At 41.0% G+C, this 15,789-nt stretch overlaps 5 protein-coding genes across 7 annotated transcripts; 2 read left to right on the top strand and 3 right to left on the bottom strand.

The window, feature by feature from the left end:
* Window positions 1-112: 112 nt before the first annotated feature.
* On the bottom strand, window positions 113-2,116 carry LOC135350313 (box C/D snoRNA protein 1-like). Its single transcript, XM_064549066.1, has 8 exons — window positions 1,788-2,116; window positions 1,482-1,588; window positions 1,294-1,397; window positions 1,131-1,240; window positions 989-1,060; window positions 853-933; window positions 717-797; window positions 113-605 (listed from the first exon to the last, which is right to left on the bottom strand). The coding sequence occupies exons 1-8, from the start codon at window positions 1,868-1,870 to the stop codon at window positions 317-319; spliced, it is 927 nt and encodes a 308-aa protein (XP_064405136.1). The 5' UTR covers window positions 1,871-2,116; the 3' UTR covers window positions 113-316.
* Window positions 2,117-2,258: 142 nt separating this feature from the next.
* LOC135350298 (CAAX prenyl protease 1 homolog) lies at window positions 2,259-6,303 on the bottom strand. The gene is made up of 9 exons (XM_064549047.1): window positions 6,090-6,303; window positions 5,830-5,976; window positions 5,646-5,738; window positions 5,354-5,470; window positions 5,076-5,228; window positions 4,560-4,711; window positions 4,174-4,471; window positions 3,909-4,052; window positions 2,259-2,591 (listed from the first exon to the last, which is right to left on the bottom strand). Exons 1-9 carry the CDS (start codon window positions 6,162-6,164, stop codon window positions 2,367-2,369), a joined length of 1,404 nt encoding a protein of 467 aa, XP_064405117.1. The 5' UTR covers window positions 6,165-6,303; the 3' UTR covers window positions 2,259-2,366.
* Window positions 6,304-8,827: 2,524 nt separating this feature from the next.
* LOC135350296 (cyclic nucleotide-gated channel rod photoreceptor subunit alpha-like) lies at window positions 8,828-10,886 on the top strand. Its single transcript, XM_064549045.1, has one exon. The coding sequence runs from the start codon at window positions 8,905-8,907 to the stop codon at window positions 10,846-10,848; it is 1,944 nt and encodes a 647-aa protein (XP_064405115.1). The 5' UTR covers window positions 8,828-8,904; the 3' UTR covers window positions 10,849-10,886.
* LOC135350324 (uncharacterized) lies at window positions 10,820-12,244 on the bottom strand. Its single transcript, XM_064549077.1, has 6 exons — window positions 12,027-12,244; window positions 11,799-11,970; window positions 11,595-11,684; window positions 11,453-11,532; window positions 10,987-11,182; window positions 10,820-10,927 (listed from the first exon to the last, which is right to left on the bottom strand). The coding sequence occupies exons 1-6, from the start codon at window positions 12,107-12,109 to the stop codon at window positions 10,904-10,906; spliced, it is 645 nt and encodes a 214-aa protein (XP_064405147.1). The 5' UTR covers window positions 12,110-12,244; the 3' UTR covers window positions 10,820-10,903.
* Window positions 12,245-12,284: 40 nt separating this feature from the next.
* Window positions 12,285-15,581, top strand: LOC135350299 (uncharacterized). 3 transcript variants are annotated; one of them, XM_064549049.1, is made up of 4 exons: window positions 12,285-12,602; window positions 12,679-12,756; window positions 13,889-14,545; window positions 14,879-15,581. In XM_064549049.1, exons 1-4 carry the CDS (start codon window positions 12,590-12,592, stop codon window positions 15,475-15,477), a joined length of 1,347 nt encoding a protein of 448 aa, XP_064405119.1. In that variant the 5' UTR covers window positions 12,285-12,589; the 3' UTR covers window positions 15,478-15,581. The 3 variants fall into 3 exon arrangements, with proteins under 3 accessions (XP_064405119.1, XP_064405118.1, XP_064405120.1); XM_064549048.1 differs by having other exon boundaries at window positions 12,285-12,756; XM_064549050.1 differs by lacking the exon at window positions 14,879-15,581 and adding an exon at window positions 14,726-14,857 and having other exon boundaries at window positions 12,285-12,756.
* Window positions 15,582-15,789: the final 208 nt, after the last annotated feature.

The raw sequence follows: 15,789 nt of genomic DNA, 5'->3' as shown, positions 1-15,789 counted from the left end.
TGGTGGACATTAATTTGGCCTATCAGGTGAGGATCGGCAAAAAAATGTATCTGATACCATGCTGTGCTTTTCTCTTCGCGGCCTGGAATCGATGCATGATCAAAAACCGCCATTATGAAATAAATTGCCTGATTCATCAAACATAATCTACAAGGTTCAGTGAATGCCGTAACTATAATGTACATGTACATGACATTGTGTGGAGACAGAGAATGACACACACTTCACTTACACTAAGCAACAAAAGTTGCTACAACTTAGAAATTGATCATTCAACCAAAAAACAAATCTTATAAAAAGCCTACATTGTTTTACACTAGTCATCGCCATATTCTTGAGCAATAAGCTGGAGAGAGGACACAGCTTCTCGCACTTCCCCTTCCTCATAGTCTGACCAATCACTGTGCACTTCAACTGGACTTTCACTTATATCCATGATCACTGGGCTAGCCTCAGAAAGAGGACTTTTACTGTTATTGACAGGGCTATTTTCTACAGGTGAAGTGTGCGTATCTTTGTTCCCGATGATCATGACAGGAAATTCCACAATAGTTTTGTCTTGAAAATTGTCACAAAGTGTCTTCTGAATATCCAATACTTCATTGCTGGGGGTAGTACATGTGGTTATGTATATACATTTGTAAAATCAGGAATTAACAGTCGTCAATACCATGCATTTAGTACACCAAACCAAATTTCTAAACATCACCTCTAACCTTGAATTTATAGGAGAAGTTTCATTTTTAAGTAAGACTTGCAGTTGGTGCATGCCATCTTCTTGTGAATACAGCCGCAACCTATATGGTATGGAGCAGTGCTTAACAGCTTAATCATGACAGCAAACAAACCCACCTGTGTCTGAGGATAGGATCGCTTTTTGTCGGATGTACAAACCTGTTCAGCAGATCTACTAGTACTACGCCCTCAGGTACACTATGCAGAGCAAACAATAAGTACTCAGGGACACTTGATTCAAGAAGCAACTTACTTGTGCTCAATACAGTCAACGTCTGTGTCTCTAAAGATGAGTCGTACTGTCCAACAAATTGACCATTTACCACTATATCATTATAAGAAACACGGAGTGCTATTTCAATCACATAAGACACCCCAATATTACTTCCACTTACTCTTTAGTTCGAATTGTTTTTGAGCGGTTGATTTTGTGCTTAGCCATTCCAGGAGGTTGAGAAAGAAAGTGGATTGAACGTCTACCAGCATGTACCCTCAACCAGTGCATCTAGATATATACAGTTCATAAAACTAAATTTAGTTATACTACTGGGTCGTTACCTGTTGAGATATCTGATTAGAATCCTTGTGGTGTTTGTTGCTTTGGATACGCTCTCGAAGTGTAGAGTCAACATATCGCGACACATCCTCCAAGAAGTAATAGTCTAATGAAGGGTTGATACATACTGTGCCACATAATCTCGCTCTAGCATCCTTAACAAATTATTAATGAAGGTAGGCCTACAAACCTGAATGTAGCTGATTGTCATTGAAATTTGACAGCTTAACAAAGCTGGACTTGCACCTCCTTCCAGAACACACAAACTCTACCTTGTGCCTTTTGACACACTCCACACTGTACATGATAATCATACGTAATTCCAAACGATACATTCATGCTGATCCACTCAGGTTCGTTACGCATGTACTACGTGAAATGAAATGGGTATTGTTCTCTTGCACTCAGGATAACTGAAATGTAGCATGCATTCAATGAATGCATGCTATATACAAGTGAAGTTATCCTGAGTATAGGGCTACCGTTTTGCACTTACCTACAGGACTTTTTGGCACATCCAGGGCATTTATACTTGTGACTTTGTTGATGACAAACTTCACACAGCTGATTTCCATCCATCTTGAAATTTTATCTCGCCAGAGAAGAGCCACGTGGGTAAGGCGGCGTATGCCATAATGGGCTCCTGTATGAACGATCGTTACCAAAAATCAATACAACCTGGAGCAGTTTGAAAACAAGCCGCCCTCTATTAATTTGGGTTAATGAGGTAAGAGAAGTAGTTCTATAAATACCAGGAGCACACACACACATAATTGTGCTTCTCTGTGAAGTGTCTTTGGCATGTAATTATAAGAAGGGACAAGCTTGCGCTTTGTTAGTTTATGACACGTATCTAGATCACAAAATTACGGCTATGTTCTACATGTACAGGTACAGAGTACAATCATGGGTCCTATTAGTCTAGATCTTGGCCACGTGGGTAAGGCAGCCAATTATGTTAAAAAGATCACTCTTTACAGAGCAGGTTGCAACAAGCCGCCCTGTCAAATAACCAATGTGATGCATGTGCACAAAAGCAGTAAAGCAATAACATACACACACACACACACACGCATCAGTCCTGCTTCTTATCAGTTAGCACTCTGATTCTCTCCAAGAATGTGGGATGAGAATGGTGAAAGGCAGAGTAGAGAGGGTCTGCTATGGGAAAGGAAAGGTTGTCCTTGTGTAGCTTGGTGAGCGCTGACTTCAGTGGACTCGCTTTACCAAGCTCCCGGGCAAAAGCATCGGCCTGGTACTCAAACCTTCGACACAGCTGAGTAAGCAGGAAGGAGAGCACCTGCATGTGCATGAACAATGATAACAACTGGCAAGCCTACCCCATCAACGTTTCTAAGTATACATACTTCTGCTGATTGAGACCAGCTATATATATAGAGATCCCATTAAACAAAATTCCACGATATCATATCCCATGCAAGCGAGCTCAAATAAGGGGTAACAAGGGCATACAGTGTCAGTACTAGGGGTTGGTAGATTATGCTAGCATAACTTTGAGCATAATAGGTACATTTTTTGGAGAGAATTATGCTGGCATAATAGGCACCAATTATGAGAATAATAGGCAGGTTTAATTTTACAGAAATACAGGTCAGTACGAGTCATTGTATAAACATTTAAGGGTGCTGACCCATAGTAACAAATTGATAACATTTAACCACAAGAATGCAGATAGTATGGCTGCAATAATTGCACACGCAATGTTTACAATCACTGCGTGCGCATTATATCTCATTAGTTGTGGCTGCGCTCGCACGTACACTGTACTACCATACTACCGCAATATCATTTGGGGGCGTGGCTTTCATTTGCGAGTTATTTAGCCATTACTGTAGAGGGTAAGCGTTAAAACGTTCGATCTGGGAGTTCCACGTGCAGGATAGGGCCTATATTTAGCATAGTTAACCCATGATGTCATGTTAACAACATTACAGAGAGGTTTGATCCATATATGGTCTAGATTTTTCTAAACTGGGTGTGTCACAGCAAAAAAAGTCTATAAATTGAACAACACAGGATGTTTCTAAAAAAACGTTCTGTAATATTGAAAAGCATTTCAAACAGCATAAAATGATATAAAAACCAAGTCCCTAGCACTAGTGGTTTTCTAAGCGGAACCATTTTTAGCTATTCACTAAAAATGGCTTGCTGTACCTCTTCTGGGTGATATTTCTTCTTGATTCTTGAGGTAGGCACTAGTAGGATAGTGCTTTTAAGTATAGTGAAGGACCCATGTATCTACTGGCAGCAGTTTCATAGTTAGTTTTCCTTAGCAACAGTGTGTGGGCGTAGGTGGGCCAGCACCCTTAACATTATTTTGGTGAATGATTATCTCCTTGGCATTCTACATGTATATCATAGTGTATATAGATAGAGTCATGGCAATTATTTATAGTTTGATGTTACTTGTGCGACGACATGGGGTAATGTTGTGCTTTGGAGGAATAATAATTATGGGAATAGGCGATTTGAAAAGTGTTAACTTGAGCATAAAAGAATAGCATAATAGGTAACATCTCGAGCATAATATACCAACCCCTAGTCAGTACGGTGTCTAATGACAAAGGCAGTATTGCTAACAACAATTCCTACACACCTCATTGTAAGGTAGGAAGATGAGTTGAAGGAAGAGAATGAACCCAATGAGAATGGGACGGGAGTCAGAAAACCCAAAGCTGGTGTAGAGGTCCTGCTGGTTCATGAAGTAGCTGAACATGAACAAAATCACAAGAAGATTTACCTGTTTGTGTGCATGTGTTTGCATATGATTGTCTCAGAGTTACATGTATGTGAGCAGAGCATATATAAAGTTTGGGCGAAATGACCCTGTTGATGACAGTAAGATATGTAGCTCGACCTACCTCAGCAATGACAATGTTCTTTAAGTTGTGACTAAGTTTCCAGTGCCCCAGCTCATGAGCCAGAACAGCCAATATCTCGTCAGTATTGCACCCCTTTACTTCATTCTTGCTCTCATTTAACATTGCTCCCTTCTCAGTAGCCACACCCTCCTCTCCCTTATTGGTCACATCTTCTTTCTCTTTGCTCGGCATGCCCTCCTGTGTCTTGGGAAGGATACCTTCCTCCAGGAGAGTGTCAAACAACACTATACACTTGCTCTTCCAAAATCCATAAAAATATGCGTTACTGTGTGCCGATCTGTTGTGGAAGCAATACTGGTAGTGACCACATCAAATGGTTAGCTTACATGTACACTACATAACTAACTCTCGGAAGTCACGCACACCTTTTGGAGCCTTCCACCACGAGAAGTTTCTTGAGAGGAAATGTGAGAGTTGAGGCGAGGTTTTCAATGGCAGTTTTCAAATTTCCATCCGGAAGAGGAGTATATTTGTCAAAGAGGGGGGCAATGTAATCGTGGTAAATAAAGATCATCACCTGACAGGGGTTATGGATATGGTTAGAATCAATACGCTTATCAAAACATGGGTATAGTTCACTGTTATTATGATTATACTACAAGCTGTAAACACCTGAAACTACCTAAAGGGTGTGCTGCAATGTTTTGCGAGCATGAATTAAGTTTTGCAAGTGCTTATGACAATGCAAACACAAGATTACAGTTACTTGTATGCTATTATGATCTCTGCCTGATCGTAAAAGTTATATCATAATTTTTATTGCAAAGTATTGTACTGATTTGACTCGTTCGCATCACTCGCAAAACATTTTTAGAGCCGGAATAAAATTTTTTGGTCTTATTAGCATTTGTTAGTTTTCAGGAATTAACCCTGTGACTCACAAGTGACACAATGAGGACAAATACCCAGGCGTATAGGTAAAAGTACTCTCCCCCCCACTTGATGATGAAAATGAGACCAGCCATGATGGACGGATTGAGAACAGCTTGAAGTAAGAACTTCTTGATTGAGTCTTTAACAAAGAATCCAATAGTCTGGAGAAATTAATTAATGTAATTGATTACATTATTGAAAAATGTGGGAACACATTTGTACACATTCACACAGTTACTGATACGGGAGTATTCTATTACAACCTAAACCTAAGAAATTGTCCTACCTGCTTATTGAATCCATGCTTCTCCTCGAGGACAAAAATAGAATACAAACTCCATGGTATATCAGAGATAGTGGAGTATACTTGAACCACGAGTAAGAAAGCCACTGCTTGTTTTATCTGAAGGGTATAGAAACAGCAATGTGTGCATTGTGCATTGGTACATAATAACTGCCCCAGAAATATGTATGCACACAGTACGGACAGTTTGTAGCCATTCATACCAGGAAACTGTGCACCCAAATGATGTGATATAGTTTATGAGCTACATTACATATAAGCTTGAGGGAATCACCTCTTGGTCCTGAGCAGGATCATACCCTAGTAGTTCTACACATGACCCAGCAAGGCTCCAGGCATATGGGATAGCACCAAGAACAATGAATACCTGAAGGAAATTCAAGGAATGTGTACATTTCCCACATGTCATTTCCTCCCACACATTGTTTTAATTGAGACCACATTCGGACAAAACTTACAAGAAACTCGATTTGTTTGACAAAGTTCTGTACAAGGGAGAAAAAGCTCTTGTCCAACTGGTAGAGTCGACTCTTGCTGAAGGTGTCTTGGTCAATCATGCCCACCACCTCAGGTGGAGCCACAGTGGACGTCTTATACACACAGTGCTGGAGAGCGAATTTCACATCAATACCATATTATACCAAGAGATTGATATCAAATAGCTAGGAGATATATCTAGATTGCATGGCGTGACATAAATAGGTGTGCTTGATCTTACTTGTCGCCATTGAAGGTATGTCTCCCACAGATATGCTACCCACACAAACAGCATACAAGGATAAAGATAGTCCATTTTGAAAGGTGATATTCCTCTCGTATTCCTGTTTCTCAATTTCAATCCACAGATAGCATGGATAGAATTACTGTAATTGATATAATTACAGCACCAGAAAAAATTTATGACAAAGGAGTTGTGGAGACGATTTGTCTCTAAAATAACGCAAGGTCGACAATAGTCTCGAATCCCGCCGATTGAAAATTTTGGTGTGCCAACAAGCGCAGCCTGCGCCTGCAAGTTAATAAGTGCAGCAAAGATACATGTACAGTCAGATGTAGAACAATCATCCATGTATGTATGCGATTCAGCTGATGTGTCCTTCTGCCAGCTGGGCTGGCATGGCTCTTCTGCTGCGTGGTATTTCGAAGGTTAGTAGCAAATGACTCCTGCCCTACTAGCCTCCTTCACACGGCCTCAACAAGCATCTTCAGTGCGGCCTGGAATTTTTTTTTAAGAAGTGAAAGCACAAAGCACAAAGAAATTAAAGAAATTAAACAGTAAAAATAAACCTGTACACGATTAACACAAGTAGTAAAAATAAATGATTAACGCTACATGCATGTACAATTAGAACTGAGTTGGGTTAATACCTGACTCAGCTCTCACTAGGACAAGAGACTCAGGCGATTTCAGAGCGTGGCCGCATGCATCTTGACCAGCGTGCCCCTGATGCATCTGATAGCTGATCTTAATAAAGAGAAGCAAAGTCTGCAACAAATCCATGCATGCCAGTGTGGTGTTATATTGGTTATCCCATTTTGCTGCAAGGAGGGAGGCAAGTCTCTTGTAGAACGTTTCTGCTTTTTTGGCCATCACCAGTTGCTGAAAGTACGATTGGGGTGAAGGTGGCATGCTCCACCTTTCGGACACGCTGTTCATAAGCATTTCTTCTTTATTCTTTCATGTTTCTTGTAGGGATTGGTACCCACGTTGGAAGGGGCATGAGAGTTAAACACTCTGATGTTAAACACTCTGATGTCGAAGTACGTTTTCTCGTGGTGACCTCCCACTCGCAGCAATGTCCAGCCGGGACCCATCCTGGCTGATAGAGGAAGCACCTGAGAGCATCTCTCCTGTCAGGGGTTGTTCGACGCTTACATCGTGGCAAAATTCAGTTAGTAGGTCAGCTGTAAGGTCTCGGATTTCGTTATGTCTGAGTATGGGGAACCCAACTTTCGGGCAAGTAAAAGCGTGGTCAATAGTGAAAGACTTCCCACAGGCACAATTGGTTGAAGTTTGTGATGGATTTCAATCATATCTCAGTGCCAGTGCATCATGGAATGCACCTTTATGGAGGGTGAAGCCTGTTCCTCAATATAGGTAGCCAGCTAGACGCACCTTTCTCCGATGCAAGGGCCATAGCTCTGTTTAGAGAGCTAGGCAGGAATGCCTTGAGAGTCGAGGCTTGGTCTTCCATCTTCTGACGGTTCTGAGTGCGAGTTTCTTTTTTGCACGTGTCTTGTTTACACATGATATCAGTCTGGTCATGGATTAGAATTGCTTCAAACACTGGCGAAGTAATTTTTAGTGAAGCTACATTTTCTTCCTGAAAACGTCTAGTTGGAACAGTCAGTCCAATGCCTCCAAGCCGGGCTGGCAGGGCAAAAAGTTCTCTCTCGTAATCGTTCAGGGGTGGTCGGTTTGTGAGGGTGGGGGTGAGGATGGACCTTATCCTTGTCTCTAGTGGCTGCAGCATTGGGCCAATGTTTGGGGTGGTGCGGCTTAAATAAGCCCACTTGGAGGTTAGGCCATGTGTGAGGGCAGAGTATGCAGCATGAGGCTGGGTCTTGCCAAATGTAGCAAGGAGCTCCAGTTCCTGTGCCCCATCATTAACTTTCTCCGAAGTATAGCTGCGTATAAACTCCTCCGTTTCTATGGGCGATCCTAGGTACGGTCTGCCTTTGGTGGTGTTTCTGACTTCTGTGTCTTGAAATAGTGTGGTGGCAGTTGAGAGAAAGTCGCTTTTGGTTATTAGCCAATGTCTTAGAGGCCTTGGGGAAATAGCCATATCTAGTGCCCAAGTGCTCAATCGAATCAGCAAACCTCTCTAGCATCTACAGATACAGACGACATGAGCTAGAAAAGAAACGCCACTATGAATAGCATATTCGGGAAGTGGAAGACTGAACCTTCACACCACTAGTCCTCTCATCTACTGGTGGCAGCATGCACGCGCATGGAAACAACATTCTACAAGAGACTGTCATCCATGCTCAGTGAGAAGAGAGATGTACCCTACAATACAATGATAGGGTAGATACGATGCCAGTTGAGCTTCGCTCTACTAAGAGCATCCATTTATATGGCAATTAGGGGTACCCAGGTGGTGCCAGGTCATCAAGAAACATACCAGCTAAGGATGTAGTCGGGCGCCATCGCCCTCTACCGTTGGGCGGCGGCGCTCGACTACTAAGGATGTACTCCTTGAGCCAATCGAGGTCCAGGTTATCGAGGGACACCTAGAACGTAACTAACTGTTTTTTTATATTATCAACCTTTTTACTTTTACTTATTTTGTAGCTCATCATTACAATAATTATATAATTATAAATTATACTTACTTCAACTGATGAAGTGCGGCCTGGGGTCGAGGCTACCTCAACGTTGTTGTCCTAGCGTTATTTTAGAGACAAATCGGTCTTGAAACAATTATTGTAAAAGCGGGGGAGTCAGCTCACTGCTGCATAAAAAAGTTTGGAGCCAAACAAAACAGAACATCAAGTTACTAGTACAGTTAACAACTGAATTAAAAAAGATGGACAATACTACGTGCATGATGCCACCTTCTGTGAGCAGTCCAGTGAACAGCAGCCCTCCAGGGGATGCTCCAGGGCCACAAAGTTCTAGCTCTGTGCACAGAAGAAAGTTCAGTGCTAGTAAGTCCAAGCAAAGGGAAGAATTTTTTACAAAATACAGCCCTCTGAGCTCCAAAGATCTATTCAGCAAGTCTCATCAAAACCACCAAAAACCATCGAGATCTAGATCTAATCCTGCATTTTTCCTTGATCCAACTGGTACCAAGACCTACAACTGGTTGCTGGTTGTAGGGGTGGCAGTAGTCTATTTCACTTGGTCTATAATAGCAAGAATTTCCTTTCCTGGTGTTGAAAAAATTTGGTATGTTTGGTGGTTGCTAGACTTTCTTTGTGGCATCATCTATGTGACTGATGTAATGATTCAGAGCCGAACAAGCTATTTGAAAGACGGCATTCTGGAAGATGATACTGATAACATGATGAACCGCTACACTCAAAGCTGGCAGTTCTATATTGATGTAATCTCAGCTATTCCAATGGACTGGATTTACATACTAATGAAATTGTCTTGTCCACCTCTGTACTTGCATTTACCCAAACTGTTAAAACTCTACAGGCTGAAAAGTGTTTTTGATCGTACTGAGAGCCGCTCTCACTTTCCAAATGTTTCACGTGTTGTGTTCCTCCTACACAACATGGTTGCAATCATTCATTGGAATGCATGCATCTACTATAGCCTCAGTCAATGGATAGGCTTTGGATCTGACAGCTGGGTTTATCCAGCCTGGAACACAACAGAATCTGCCCACTGGGGTGAGGTCTCTCGGCAGTACATCTATTCTCTGTACTGGTCTACTCTCACTCTGACCACTATTGGAGACCTACCCCACCCTCAAACAAATGTAGAGTACATATTTGTCATATTCGACTATTTAATCGGAATCCTAATGTTTGCTACACTTGTGGGGAATGTAGGAAATATCATTGCAAACACACAGAAAAACAAAGCAAAATTCCAGACCAAAATGGACAATATTAAAGTCTACATGAAAAAGACGAGTGTGCCTGAACATTTGCGAGAAAAAGTGATTAAATGGTTTGACTATCTTTGGACACACGGCCACCCAGTAGATGATCAGCATGTCCTAAATACCCTTCCAGATAAGCTTAAAGCAGAAATAGGTATTTATGTCCACTTCGAAACTCTTAAAAAGGTCGATTTCTTCTCAGTGTGTGAACCAGGGTTACTCTGGGAGTTAGTTGTCAGATTGAGGACCCAAGTCTATTCTCCTGGGGAATATGTTTGTAGGAAGGGAGATGTGGGAAGAGAGATGTACATTGTTAATATCGGGAAGCTCGAGGTGATGGCACAGGAAGATGGATTGGTGCTGAAAGAGATGATACATGGAGAATACTTTGGTGAAATAAGCGTATTAAACCTCGGTACAGGCAAGAGCCATCGTCGAAGAACAGCGTTTGTTCGTTCAGTTGGATTTTCCACTCTTCTTTGCCTCTCGCAGAGCGACTTACTGGATGTACTCAAGGACTACCCCGAAACAATGGAGACACTAATCGCTAAAGGTATGAAGAGATTGAGTCAAGATGTCTCAATCAAAGAAAACTCGTACCATGATAATGACGATGAAATCAAAGCTGAAGGAAGCTCATTAGATTTATTACCCGAACGAAGGTTTTCAACTTCTTCAACCACTAGTAATATAAGTGATTACTCTACAACATTGCAAGCACAAACAGTTTCAGATAGAGTAAGTCATTTACACACCCGAATGAATCATATAGAAGAACTACTCACTCAAGTACTACAAGAAGTTAAAGCATCACACAATTACAAAGTACCCAATAGTGATGAACCACCTCCCACAGCATCCTCCAAACTGTACAGCATCACAGAGAGAATACGAAAACTTTCATCTCAATTTTAATTTATTGTTATTGATGTGGGTGAAATTATTAATAACCATTAATTCAAAATGGGGTTCACAATCGATTCTTGCCAGTACTCTAAATGGAAGAAAAATAGTTGTCTTAATTATGATGTAATCAAACTTTAGAAGACTCACATGACCAGGTCGACTGCATAAAGAGTGGCAGTTTGAGCAAATTACTGCATTCCTGGGGATAAGCTGATCACATTTAGGGCACTGCTTGTAAGAAGGACCTGCTTTGACCGCTGTGCTGGAATAGGGGTGTGCTCTGCTGTTGCCATGTGAATTACTTTGGCGAAAGTGTCTCTTTTGTTTAGAAGACGATGTTATTCTGTGGATGATCATAGTACACTAACAATGTAGTATTAGAGACAGAAAATAATATAATTGAAGCGATGTGGTGGAAACTGTGTGATTAATATGGTACTACCTACCGAATGTTTTGCGAGTGTTGATCACTTGACCTATACTAGTACTGGTATATATGACACACAATCCATGCCAAAAGGCTATAGTTAGATCACAAAGGGTTTCATTCGCAAAGGTGTTTTATACGGTATAGCTAGTATACATACATGTACATGATGTATAGCGTACATACATAGAATCGCTGGAAAGCTTTGAGAAGGCTTCACATTCAGGTAACATCTCCATACCCAGTGTTTTTCTCTTCTCATTCACCTGTTATGTCAGTGTATCACTATCAATGCCAGAATCGAACAAAATTTAATAATGAAAATTACCTGCTCTTCTAATACTTTGTACAGTTCAGTGGGTGCAGACATTACACAGTGGGTAGATGCAGTTTCTAGTTCCTTTTTTAGGTCTGTCATCTAAACAAAGAAATATAGACGTCACAGGATATGTGATTATCATTCATAAAAAAAATAAAGTACATGTACCCCACATAATATTTAACATAAACATAGATAATAGACGTAAAGCACCTGGATCATGTCGGCCTCAATTTGTTGCTGTCGATTCTGCAGACACAACCTTTCACCTTCCAACTTGCTGAGCTCAGCACCACATTGCATGGCAAAATCTCTGCATTCTGTGTAGTCGCCATAGCAACGCTCAAGTTTGCCACGCATCTGCTGCAAAGTATGTTGATGATCTCTACATGTATACAGAACACACGGTAAAGAGAGTGATGAAATCTGCTCAACACTCACCTGATTTCTTTGAGAGAAACTAATCCCATGAGGAGTCTGACTTGATCACCCCCATCCTGACCATCTTTTTCTGGTGTCTCCATATATTAAATCTTCGTATCTATAGCTAGAGCATAGATACTATAACCATGCAATAACCAATAACTATGGTACGTGATGGAGACCCCTGGCCGGCCCTAGCCTGTGTGCAGAGTATAGGGTAAAGATCAATACGGTAGCTCTTGTAAATCGGCCAGGGTCAAAGGTGTTTACAGCTTGGTGTGTTGGCCACGCCCAACATAGTAAAATCATCATCCCCAAGATCAAGACCACAAGTTAAGTACGTTAGTAAGTCGAACCATACTACTATCTATGGTCGAACACAGGCTACCAAAACAATCCATGGCGAATATTGATGTGAACCTGGGTGCTCAGTCGTCATATGGATCACAAACACTACCAAGGCAGGCTGTTATTGAAACCAGTACCAGGTACTTAGGTTATCGGAAACTTGTAGGAGACATATCAGATCGTCTAAGAAAGGAGAATGCTCTTCGGCTTGCGTACATGTATGACTTGCCAGCATGGTATTACGAAGTAGGTACAACATATGATACTGCATTTTCTTTGCGAGTACTGATTGCTCTTGAAGGAAAGGGTGTGTTCTCTCCAGAGAGTCTGGATGGCCTCATGAAAGCTCTTAAGGACATATCTAGGGAAGACTGTGCAAAGCTTGTGGATGAATATCTTGGTAAAGTTAAACTATCGTTATGATTGTATATATCGATAGGCCTTGTCAGATTTTGCTTATAATAGCAAATAGATCACGCCCTTTCTACTTGCGGAAAGTGTCTATCAACGAGTCTTCATTGTGTGTCCCAAATTTTGCGGAAGTGGTTCAGGGAAAGAGGAATGGTTTCCCTGTGTGCTGAAATAACACTAGGTCAGAGGTTGCCAACTAGGCCTGGTACAGGGCGTGGTTAGGAACCGGAAACAAGATCAGAGATTTTACACATTTGAAGAACAACACTCCTGTCGACAAGTGCAGCGTTGGTCCTACCATAGTCCAACAAAAGCACCCAACTACCCAATTGATAGCAATAAGACATTACATTTTTTACGGAAACTTTAGGGTACTATGCCTCTGGAAGCAAAATCTCTGCTTTTGTTTTGTTTCCGGTTCCTGACCACGTCCCAACACCAGGCCATATTTTCAACATCCGTTCTATAATTATAAGAAAAAACTGCCTGGGAACAGGATAAGTGTAGCTTACAGCATGTGATGTAGCTTCGTTCCCAGCCTGGGACCGAGGCCACATATGACGTAACTTATATTCCGTTGGGACGAATCATTGATATTCACTTGGCCAGTCCCTTTCCCGCAAGTAGAAAGGGCGTGGTCTCCAGTCTAAAATAGGTGCTGTTGAGCATAGGGAATACCCCCTTATTGGCTTTGAAGAGAAAAATAGGTACTAATGAGAAACTCCTGTCAGTAAACAGCTGGCTACTAGATGTATGTGGTACGTGATTTCATGAGTAAAAAATGTTGTTTGCCTGCACTGCAGAAAGCCTACGTTTTCGTGGGGAAAATGTTGTGGAGGTCAGCTTACCCACAAAAATAACGAGTATTTTACCCCACGAAAATTACGCTATACGGTATACGATACAATTAATACAGCATAATATTAAGTCGATAAAAAGGGGAAAAGCTATAATTTATAGGAAACAAAATCCACCAAGGCCTATTTATCAGATAACAAAGTTTAGCACATCGTAGGCGACTCTAGTATGTGTGCGAGGGTTGACACTGCTTCGTGGTCCTTGGCACAATGCTTGCGTATCAACAACAAGGATTTTATTCATTGTCTCTGTCCAATATTCAGGATCATGTGAACTTCAATCAAGTTTGGAATGTACATCAGTTCAAGAAAGTGATTTAAGGAGGAGTAAATCGAGTTCTGAAAATTCTCGAAGATGGCAAGCACGTGGAAACCATTACAACTCTATGAATATTCCTGTTGATGTTATAGAGAGAGATCTGACACAACCAACTCTTCACCAATCTCACAGTATACCTAGTGAAATAGGTGTCCACGAATGTGCTACTACAATAGGTATTCGAACATCGTCAATGCCACCTGTTCATCGGAGTGTGTCGCATCAAGACTTTCGACTTTCTATTGAATGTATCATAAGCAATGTGGAATCCCTTGTAAAACAAATTTCTACTGTATCACATGAGACACAACGTTCTATCACTGCTCAATCTACTCCGAACTCTTCTGTAAATCTTCCAACTTGCCTGAGAGATGCCCTTGCATCAGCTAAGCTTGTGACTAGTAACCTCAAGCTTGCTTTAGCCTCCAAAAACTTAGGAAAACCATCTAGTCTACCTGTAACCCCTGGCAGGGTGTCACCTGTAATACCCTCATTCAACATAAGTGACGAAAGAAATTTTAGTCGTTCAGGCTCTGCTGGTCTGGTCCCCTTGGAGACTAATCATGAGTTGGAGCAAGTGAACAAAAAACTGTTCTTTGAAGGTAGGTATACTGACGCAGTGTGTGTAATTCTCGTGTAGGCCCTGCATGCATAGATAAAGAATAATTTAGGTACTAAAGATATAGTTGAGAATAGGCATTGATTTTTGTGTTAGATGATTGTATACCTAGCTTTTTAATGTCAACAAACGTTGTCTTGTCTATGTCTACTCTACCATAAAGGCATTTTACCTTCTAAGAATCGAAGAGATGAAAAGAATAATTTATCTGGGCTTATGAATCTTGTGTGGGTCTTGATTTAGTTGTCCCGAGGAGGCTAGTGTCATTTTTGAGAAGTTATCTGGTATGCACTGACTATATTACAATTGCTTTCAGACGTAGAAGCTGGTGGAACCTCCAATTTCCCCTCTCCTCCTTCAAGACATTGTGAGGTCTTACACGCCCCTGAATCTGAAAACATGCATATTTGCCGTCCTTCATTAGTCAACACTACTGCAAACTCTCATAGTTCTGTACGTAAAACTCGAGGTCGGCGTGAGGTGAAACAATTTTCAAGAAAAGGGCTTTTGTTTTGGCAAATAAAGGTTAAGAAACTACAAATATGGTTGACCCAGTCACATTCAAAAGTTGAAAGTGAACAGTTCTATGACCATTACAAGAGAAGCTTCAAAGCAATGCTTCACCCGCACGGAATAGGGGGTGATGCAGGAAAATACATGACCCTTTCCATTGATTGTTTGGACGAACCACCTAGTAAATTGCCAGTCACTAGGATCGTCGTGAAGCTAGTTGACCCCAATTCTACTGCTAGCGTAATTCCGACTGTTGAACAATCAATTGAAAGAAGAGGTATTCGATTTTTCCAGCAATTTCTCTCTCATGCTCAGGTACAACATTTTAAATCAACAGATGTGATTATCATAACGATAGCTGTCGTTAGTGAAAACACTGAAGAAACCGATGATGACTTATAATATTTTTTAATCAATATTATTAATAACATTTTTACGCAACATTTTACTACTTTTTTACCATACATTTTTATTATAATTATACATGAGTGGAAATTAACACAGTACATGGCTGAGTTGTCTCTATGACTAGTCTAGATCTACTGTAAAATCTATGCGTACATGTAGATGAGGGGGACTACTGTAAAAGATTCCCTTTCTAAAGTTAGTAAGCTTATGTGATATTTGGACATTTCGCTCATAATGATTACATTACCTATTTTGATCGTCAGAATATAATTATGTCAGGGGTCAGATTTTCTTCATATTATATTG

The sequence above is a fragment of the Halichondria panicea genome, chromosome 16, assembly GCF_963675165.1.
Source record: "Halichondria panicea chromosome 16, odHalPani1.1, whole genome shotgun sequence".
Lineage (NCBI taxonomy): Eukaryota > Metazoa > Porifera > Demospongiae > Suberitida > Halichondriidae > Halichondria > Halichondria panicea.
The sequence above is the reverse complement of the archived record's forward strand: the minus strand, read 5'-3'. Positions and strand labels throughout refer to the sequence as shown.

Bases quoted from the DNA above. Each gene is read 5' to 3' on its own strand.
- LOC135350313 (XM_064549066.1), bottom strand. From the start codon at position 1,870: ATGGATGGAAATCAGCTGTGTGAAGTTTGTCATCAACAAAGTCACAAG. The intron at 1,589-1,787 runs GTAAGTGCAAAA...TATCATGTACAG, and splicing joins TGTGCCAAAAAGTCCTGTAG to TGTGGAGTGTGTCAAAAGGC. The intron at 798-852 runs GTGGGTTTGTTT...CATACCATATAG, and splicing joins GATCCTATCCTCAGACACAG to GTTGCGGCTGTATTCACAAG.
- LOC135350299 (XM_064549048.1), top strand. From the start codon at position 12,378: ATGGTCGAACACAGGCTACCAAAACAATCCATGGCGAATATTGATGTG. The intron at 12,757-13,888 runs GTAAAGTTAAAC...TCCAATATTCAG, and splicing joins GCTTGTGGATGAATATCTTG to GATCATGTGAACTTCAATCA. The intron at 14,546-14,878 runs GTAGGTATACTG...AATTGCTTTCAG, and splicing joins CAAAAAACTGTTCTTTGAAG to ACGTAGAAGCTGGTGGAACC.
- LOC135350324 (XM_064549077.1), bottom strand. From the start codon at position 12,109: ATGGAGACACCAGAAAAAGATGGTCAGGATGGGGGTGATCAAGTCAGA. The intron at 11,533-11,594 runs GTAATTTTCATT...CTGACATAACAG, and splicing joins ACAAAGTATTAGAAGAGCAG to GTGAATGAGAAGAGAAAAAC. The intron at 11,183-11,452 runs GTATGTACGCTA...GATCATCCACAG, and splicing joins AAGCTTTCCAGCGATTCTAT to AATAACATCGTCTTCTAAAC.
- LOC135350296 (XM_064549045.1), top strand. From the start codon at position 8,905: ATGGACAATACTACGTGCATGATGCCACCTTCTGTGAGCAGTCCAGTG.
- LOC135350298 (XM_064549047.1), bottom strand. From the start codon at position 6,164: ATGGACTATCTTTATCCTTGTATGCTGTTTGTGTGGGTAGCATATCTG. The intron at 5,229-5,353 runs GTAGGACAATTT...TAATTTCTCCAG, and splicing joins AGCATGGATTCAATAAGCAG to ACTATTGGATTCTTTGTTAA. The intron at 4,712-5,075 runs GTGAGTCACAGG...AACCCCTGTCAG, and splicing joins TTGTCCTCATTGTGTCACTT to GTGATGATCTTTATTTACCA.